The sequence below is a fragment of the Rhinopithecus bieti genome, unplaced genomic scaffold (genome assembly GCF_001698545.2).
Source record: "Rhinopithecus bieti isolate Rb0 unplaced genomic scaffold, ASM169854v2 scaffold_29388, whole genome shotgun sequence".
In the NCBI taxonomy this organism is placed as follows: domain Eukaryota; kingdom Metazoa; phylum Chordata; class Mammalia; order Primates; family Cercopithecidae; genus Rhinopithecus; species Rhinopithecus bieti.
Genome location: NW_016813389.1, coordinates 482,966 through 491,541, shown reverse-complemented (window position 1 = coordinate 491,541; position 8,576 = coordinate 482,966). Strand labels below are relative to the sequence as shown.

The following is an 8,576-nucleotide window of genomic DNA, read 5'->3' as shown; positions in this document are numbered from 1 at the left end:
TAAAAATAAACTAAAAAGGCAGTCCATAAGCTTCTGTTGAATGGATGAAAATCTGTACTATAAATAAAAACAATATGCAAAGGTATTAATAAGATTTGGAAGAAAACCTAAGAGAGTATTAACAGTAGTGACTACTGGGGATCACTGAGATACAGGGTATTAGGGATGGAAGGTTTACTTTTCTTTTTTTTGAGATGGAGTCTCACTCTGTTGCCCAGGCTGGAGTGCAGTGGCGCGATCTCAGCTCACTGCAACCTCCACTTCCCGGGCTCAAGCTATTCTCCTGCCTCAGTCTCCTGAGTAGCTGGGATTACAGGCACACGCCACCACGCCCAGCTAATTGTTTTTGTATTTTTAGTAGAGATGGGGTTTCACTCTGTTGGCCAGGCTGGTCTTGACCTCCTGACCTCAGGTGATCCGCCTGCCTCGGCCTCCCAAAGTGCTGGGATTACAGACGTGAGTCACCACGCCCGGCCCCTTATTCTCATTTCAAATGGAGATAATCATTATGTTACTGGCAGATTTTTTTTTTTTTTTTTTTTTTTTGAGACGGAGTCTCCCTCAAGCTCCGCCTCCAGGGTTCACGCCATTCTCCTGCCTCAGCCTACCGAGTAGCTGGGACTACAGGCGACCGCCACCTCGCCCGGCTACTTTTTTTGTATTTTTTAGTAGAGACGGGGTTTCACCTTGTCTGCCAGGATGGTCTCGATCTCCTGACCTCGTGATCCGCCCGTCTCGGCCTCCCAAAGTGCTGGGATTACAGGCTTGAGCCACCGCGCCCGGCCTACTGGCAGATTGTTTTCCAGGCTGGAGTGTAGCGGTGCGATCTTGGCTCACTGCAGCTTCCAACCTCCCAGGCTCAAGCGATTCTCCCACCTCAGCCTCCTGAGTAGCTGGGATTATAGGCACATGCCTCCACGCCTGGCTACTTTTTGTATGTTTTGTAGAGACAGTATTTCGCCATGTTGCCCATGGCTGCTTTCAAACTCCTATGCTCAAGTGATCCACCTGCCTTGGCCTCCCGAAGTGCTGGGATTACAGGCCTAAACCACCGCGCCTGGTCAAATCCAGGCTTTTCTGACTCCCTCTTAGTCCGATGCCCCCAGGCCCACTTAAGACAAGACCCGGTCATCAGTTCGCTGGGCCCCACCCAGATGCCTGGTCCCCAGCTCTCACGCGAACCTTCAGTCTCTCATTCTCCAGCTTGAATGCGGAATACTCAGCAGTCTGACGGTGTAGTCTCTCCACCAGGCTATCCCGGTCTTCCCGCATCTTCTCCTCCAAGGTTTGTTGTTGGTTTACGAGATCTGTTACCCGGCTGGAAGATCACAAAGTGAAAACAGACAGAGACAATCAATTACACAGGTTCTAAAGAACCCAGGTCATTGTGTGGTGAGGGACCAAGTGTTCTCACCACTCAACATACTGCCTGCCTGCCCCCCAGTCTCCATACTGAGAAGCAACTCTGCTGCCCTGCCTCGGCATTGCTGCTGTGGCACTCCCATGCCTGTCCCACCTCCGAACAACGTCCGTTAAGATGTGTCTCCCATACCTCCCCCTCCAACAAACCATCTACAATTCAACAACAAGCAATGACTTATTAAGAGAAGTGTGGGTTGGGTGTAGTGGCTCACACCTGTAGTCCCAGTGCTTTGGGAGGCCAAGGCGGGAGGACTGCTTGAGCCCAGCAGTTGAAGGTTGCAGTGAGCTATGCTGGTGCCACTGCACTATAGCCTGGGTGAAAGAGCAAGACCTTGTCTCCGCTTTAAAAATAAGAGAGAGGGGGATGTGTACCCATCTTGATCCTCTCATGAGACCAAGACACTCTTTGAAGGCAAGGATCAGGGACATGATCCCTTCCCAACTCCCTACGACACCTCCCTGAATCTCTCTGCTTATCAGGTCTTGGTGTTAGGACACTCTGTTCTGGAATCCCATCCTGGACTCCCAGGCTGGTGGGCAGGGATTATCACCTAGGCATTCCTCTCCAGCCAGGCCCTGAGCACCCTGGGCTTTTGTGCCCCAGCAGGGGGCTGGTGCCATGATTGGCTCATTCACATATGAATACCCACCTAGCACTGGCAGGAACAGCAATGAGTGTGGTGTGGGAAAAAGGCACAAATAGAGAGAAAGACGCCAATTTAGGACGCCCGCCCCACCCCCAGTCCCTTCTGCTCCCTGCTGCTCCCTCAGTCACTCAGCAAAGCTATCATCAGTCAAAGAGCAGAGATTGTGGCCTCAAGAGGAGCCCTGAGGCTCACAGGTCCTTACTCCTCTATCTTGACCACAGAGCCATCAAAAAACTTTTGCACAATACGTGCTCTCAGTATTGACCAATTACAGTCCACCACTGAACACTGACCAGGCCCAAGCAAACACGTCAGTTTGCTGGCAACTCAAGTTCACCTGGCAAACTCCTACTCACACTTAAAAACCCAGTTCAGACATCTTGTCCCTGACCCCTCCCCTGTACCATGTATGCTTCTGTCTTAGGTATCTATGTTCTCCTACTAGACAGAGAACTCCCTAAGGACAGCAGCTGGCATACAGCCTGGCACATAGTGGGTTCTCAGAACATGTTTGCTAAGTTGAGGTGAATATAGTAAGAGACTTTCCCGACCTGGGAGATTAAATGAGCTCCCCCATGACCTATCCTTAGTCCAGGGAGTCCGTGCCTCTTGTAGCCCTATCTCCTCTACAGAGTAGAGGGCAAGGCATGCATTTGTCTTCTTACTGCTATAACCCTGATGGCCAGCACACAGCAGCTTGGTATATGGTAGATGCTCAATACATATTTTTCCAATAAATGAAGGAACAAATGAGAATGATGGAATGGTCACTGCTCACAGTTCGCCAGTGGCAAGAAAGGTGTCAGCTCAGTTACTTGCAACGTGGGGCCACTTTTGCCCCCTACTCCCATGCCATACCACTGACCTACTGACTGGCAGGCACTGGCAAACAGCTGCTGTCCCTGGGCAGACAACAGAGAGAAGACACTTGGGTCACCATCTGCCCCATTCCCCAAGAATAGGAATGAGGACACCAGGGTGCCCATTTCAAATGCTGTGTAGACTGGGGACAGGCTCAGGCCCAGGTGCTGAAGTCAGAGTCACACCTCTGTGACTAGAGACCCGGCCCCTACCCAGTGCCTAACAGTAGTGTAGGACCCCAGGACTAGGGCCAGAGCCTGCACCCCAGCTCCAACCAGAAAGCCCAGCTCAGGGCTACCCACATCACAGCCCAGTGCAGCCCCCAGCCCGGACAGTACAAACAGCAGTCATGTGGCCTTCCCTGAGCCACCAGGCTCCTCCCACCTGCACACCCAAGTCCCTCAACAGCCCCACATTCCCTCTCCTACTCTAAGACGTACTCATTCAGGACAATAATTTCCAGCTCGAGGTCTCCCTTGTCTTTTACAACTTGGTTGTAGCGGCTTCTCCAGGACTCCAGAGTGGATAAAGCTTCAGCGACATAAAGATCCTGGGAACACAGGACAACAGCGCCTGTCAGCCTAGTGTCAGGGCTGAGGCTGCCAGGAGCTGGGAGCAGGCTCATCCTAGGTGGTTTCTCACCCTGGTAACCTAAACCTCATTCTGGAATTCACCTTTCTAGAGGGTGCTGGGAGTGACAGTGGGAGCTCAGCTAGTGCTCCCAGATTTCTAGCAATCAAATGTGTCCTGTTTGTAAATCCTTCCTTAACCATAATTCTCACCCACAAAGTTGACGTGGCTGAACTCTCCTATAAAGCCTCCAATCATCTCCAGCCACCCACCCATCCAGCTTTTATCCATTTGATCCCCTTAACTCCCTCTCCCTCCTCCCCAGTCATCTATCCTTTCCACCACTACCATCCCTCTTCCACCCACCCCTCCACTACCCATCTGGCCAACCATCCCTCTGCCATCCCGCAGCCCTCCTCAGGGCAGGTGAGGAGCTGGGCACCCCAGGCCTGCGACCTTGTCGGCGAGTTGCACGTGCAGCTGCTCAGCGTACTCCTCGCTCTTCTCGGCTCGCTCCTTCTGGGCTCGGATGGCCTTCTTCAAGCTCTCTTTGTCTCGGTCTCCCTTCTGCTTCAACTCCTTCAGCTGCTCCATGATGGCCTCCACTTCTGCCTTGTGCTGATTCCCGCTGCGCTCCAGATTCTGGAAGGGGGAAGGGGTGAGACAGAGAGGGAGAAGAGAGACAAGGAGGTTGTGGGAAGGCAAAGCAGAGGGTGAAGGAGAAAGAGAGGAAAAGGCAAGAGCAAAGAGGAAACGAGGAAGACAGAAAACAGATGCTCAGCTGTGTGAGAGGCTCCCCTAACTCGGACCAGAGACACGGTCCCTCCCAGCTCCCCACGATACCTCCCTGGATCTCTCAGCCCATGGGGTCTTGATATTAGGTCAGAACTGCTCTGGAATCCTTCCCTGAACTCCCAGCCTTGTGTTCAAAGATAATTCCTTGGTCACTCAGCAGATGTATGACCTCAGAGGACCCCTGGGCTACAAAGAGACCATTCCTTTCTCTTGGGTAATTAGGAGAACTGAGGGTCTAGGGGATTAAGTGATAGACCTGGGGACATGGCATACAACCCCGTCACTGCTGGGAAGGATGCCCAACACCTCCTGGGTCTCTGTCCATTGCTCATGCCACTGTCCTAGAATGTCTCTGAGGCCTGAGTATTTTGTCATCAGCTGTCTCAGAAACCTTTGGAGGCACACTTCCTGAGTGTGATACCTGGGCCAGGCCGCCACCACCATCAAATTGGCAGGCCTTGCCTCCTCTTTCCCCACTTGTGGGGCCAATAGGTACCTTGATCTGCATGCACAGGCGACTGTTCTCAGCTTCTTTGGACCGAAGCTGTGCCTGCAAATGCCCACGCATGGACTCCATGGATTTAGAAAGCTCAGAGGCTGTCTTTGCTTGAGCCTGTGGAGAGACAGAGAAAGTGATGGAGGCACAATATTTTTTTTGTTTTTTTCAGACGGAGTCACGCTCTGTTTCCCAGGCTGGAGTGCAGTGGCGCAATCTCGGCTCACTGCAACCTCCACCTCTTGGGCTCCAGCAATTCTTCCGCCTCAGCCTCCTGAGTAGCTGGAGTTATAGGCACGTGCCATCAAACCCAACTAGTTTTTTGTATTTTTAATAGAGACAGGGTTTCACCATGTTGGCCTGACTGGTCTCCATCTCCTGACCTCAAGTGATCCACCTTCCTCGGCCTCCCAAAGTGCTAGGATTACAGGCGTGAGCCACCGTGCCTGGTCAACAATTTTTTTTTTTTTTTGATACAGGGTATCACTCTGTTGCCAAGGCTAGAGTGCACTGGCGTGACCACGACTCATTGCAGCCTCAGTCTCCCAGGCTCAAGTGATCCTCCCATCTCAGCATCCAGAGTAGCTGGAACTACAGGTGCATGCCACCACACTTGGCTGATTTTTTTAAATTTTAATTTTTATTTTGTAGAGATGGGGGTCTCCCTGTGTTGCCCAGGATGGTCTCGAACTCCTGGCCTCAATCAATCCTCCTGCATTGGCCTCCCAAATTGCTAGGGAGAGGCCTAGGCTGGTCTCAAAAAAAGTGCCAGACATGAGCCACTGCACCCGGCCCAAAGGCAGGATTTGAACCCAGCTCTCTGCATATCCATTATGTTCTACTGGCTCATAAAAATGCACAACTGCGGCTGGGCGCAGTGGCTCATGCCTGTAATCCCAGCATTTTGGGAGGCCGAGGCAGACAGATCACGAGGTCAAGAAATCAAGACCATCCTGGCCAACATGGTGAAACCCCATCTGTACTAAAAATACAAAAGTTAGCTTGGCGTAGTGGCGCACACCTGTAGTCCCAGCTACTTGGGAGGCTGAGGCAGGAGAATCGCTCAAACCCAGGAGGCAGAGCTTGCAGTGAGCTGAGATTGCGCCAGTGCACTCCAGCCTGGCGACAGAGCGAGACTCTGTCTCAAAAAAAAACAAAAAAAACAAAAAAAAAAGCACAACTGCTGGGGACAATACCTTCTCACATTGTATTTCCTGAAGGAGCTCTTCCACCTCCTTGTCCTTGTCTTGCAGCAGTAACAGCAGGCGCTGGAAGAGAACACAGGCTGTCAGGTGCCTCCTGGGAAGGGCAAAGAGGCCCAGCCCAGGGAGGACAGAGACTTCTGAGTGCCTGGCCACTGGGGCCCAAGGTCCTACGTATACTGGCCCATGTCAGATATCCTGGTAGGAAGCACCCAACACATGGATTAAAAAAATTTTTTTAAACAATGAACCTGTATTTATTTTACAATTTAAGAACAGTAATGTTAATTGTAGAAAACATTGAGAACACACCAAAAAACTCCTCCAAAGAAACCCCGTAAACCCCCATGTAGAAATAACCAGTTAATGCATATTAAAAGTCATATGCTCAGCACCCTTTAAAAAAAAAAGTCATATGCCTACTTTGTTCCATGGCCTAAAATCTCATTTTGACCACAATATGATTAAATCTTCTGTATCTTTCGAAAGAGCTGCTTGACGTTTCAAGTTACTGATGTATATCATAACTTAACAAGGGTTCTTGAGCTGGGAATGCATTATCGCCGAGCTTGCTGCATCTCCACTCCTTCCTTGACTAAGCATCAGAGGCCACAGGCCACACCTTGGGAAACTGGGCCTCCATCTCCCTCCCCTCTCTTGGAGACTTACAAAAGCATTAATACAGCAGACACTCCAAAAACGTCTTGGGAAAAGCTGTTGAACTTTATGTTTAGGCCAGCCTATGGTTTCCCAAATTTAACTGGCTATGGAACCTCCCCTTTGGTTTCTTGCACTCATTAACATCTGAAGGAACTTAGGGTTCCATGAATAGACTTTGAAACATGCTGCTTTGGGAGAGACTCCTAGAATTAGGATTACTGAGTCCAAAGGTGTGTGCTTTTTGATGGCTTTCAATCCATAATACAACTAAGGAAATCCAGCTTTAACAGACACGGATGATTTACAAATCCAACATCATTATTACCTTCCCTCATGTTGGTGTCCAGCTTTGTGGTTCAAGGTCTCAAGTAACTAACTACACAAGCCTATCAGAGAACAGGCAGGACAGGAGGACATCAGCCCATTTTACGGATCATGAAACTAAGACCCAGCGAAATCCTCCAGCCCCTCCTGCCTTGATCCAAGCACCTCTACACTTTGTAGCGGAACAACACCCTTGCCACCTGTACCCACTAGAGTAGACAGGGGGAGCCATAGTTACCGCTTTCTCTGAGTCGGCCTCCGCCAGCCGTTTCAGTAGTGCTCCTTGTTGCTCCATTAGTCTTTCAGAATCCTTCAAAGAAAGGCAAAGGAAAAGGTCAAGTCATTAAGCAATAAACCCAGATGTCTACATTTTATTGATTCTTTACCTTTTCCAAAAATTGTATTTTATTTATTTATTTATTTTATTTTATTTTATTTTTTTTTGAGACAGAGTCTTGCTCTGTCGTTCAGGCTGGAGTGCAGTGGCCGGATCTCAGCTCACTGCAAGCTCCGCCTCCCGGGTTTACGCCATTCTCCTGCCTCAGCCTCCCGAGTAGCTGGGACTACAGGCGCCCGCCACCTCACCCAGCTAGTTTTTTGTATTTTTTTAGTAGAGACGGGGTTTCACCATGTTAGCCAGGATGGTCTTGATCTGCTGACCTCGTGATCTGCCCGCCTCGGCCTCCCAAAGTGCTGGGATTACAGGCTTGAGCCACCGCGCCCGGCCTTTTTTCTTTTTTTTTTTTAAGAGTCTTACTCTGTTGCCCAGGCTGGAGTGCAGTGAAGCAATCACAGCCCACTGCAGCCTGGTCCTTCTGGGCTCAAGCCATCCTCCCATCTCAGCCGCCCTAGTAGCTGGAACCACAAGCATGCACTACCATGCCCGACTTTTTAAACATTATTATTATTTGTAGAGTTGGAGGGTATCTCTGTTTGCCCAGCCTGGTCTTGAACTCCTGGGTTCAAACTATCTGCCTGCTTTGGCCTCCCCAAGTGCCAGGATAACAGGTGTGAGCCACCACACCTGGCCCAAAAAACTATATTTCTAATTTGAAAAGTAATAGATGAATATATTCTCACTATGAAATACTGAATGCTAATAAAGCTACAGTTCCTCCTGTACCCACCTCCAAACCCTACTCTACTACTATTAGTTTGAGGAGTATCCTTCCCATCCTTTTTCTCTGCATCTACAGAGAGAAATACTGTATTTCTCTGTATTGAAAATACTTTACAGGCCGGGCGCGGTGGCTCACGCCTGTAATCCCAGCACTTTGGGAGGCCGAGGCGGGCGAATCATAAGGTCAGGAGATTGAGACCACGGTGAAACCCTGTCTCAATTAAAAATACAAAAAATTAGGCCGGGCGCGGTGGCTCAAGCCTGTAATCCCAGCACTTTGGGAGGCCGAGACGGGCGGATCACAAGGTCAGGAGATCGAGACCATCCTGGCGAACACAGTGAAACCCCGTCTCTACTAAAAATACAAAAGCTAGCCGGGCGAGGTGGCGGGCGCCTGTAGTCCAGCTACTCGGGAGGCTGAGGCAGGAGAATGGCGGGAACCCGGGAGGCGGAGCTTGCAGTGAGCTGAGATCCGGTCA

At 50.4% G+C, this 8,576-nt stretch overlaps 1 protein-coding gene across 33 annotated transcripts in view; it reads right to left on the bottom strand.

Annotated features, from left to right (window-relative positions):
• ODF2 (outer dense fiber of sperm tails 2) overlaps nucleotides 1–8,576 on the bottom strand; it is a 48,212-nt gene that overhangs the window by 12,424 nt on the left and 27,212 nt on the right. For all 33 annotated transcript variants that reach the window (XM_017848206.1, XM_017848223.1, XM_017848202.1 and 30 more), the window contains 6 exons: nucleotides 7,216–7,287; nucleotides 5,988–6,059; nucleotides 4,792–4,908; nucleotides 3,957–4,142; nucleotides 3,371–3,480; nucleotides 1,183–1,318 (listed from right to left, as the gene is read on the bottom strand). In XM_017848206.1, coding sequence (XP_017703695.1) covers nucleotides 1,183–1,318; nucleotides 3,371–3,480; nucleotides 3,957–4,142; nucleotides 4,792–4,908; nucleotides 5,988–6,059; nucleotides 7,216–7,287 — 693 coding nt within the window. The remainder of the gene's footprint in view (nucleotides 1–1,182; nucleotides 1,319–3,370; nucleotides 3,481–3,956; nucleotides 4,143–4,791; nucleotides 4,909–5,987; nucleotides 6,060–7,215; nucleotides 7,288–8,576) is intronic.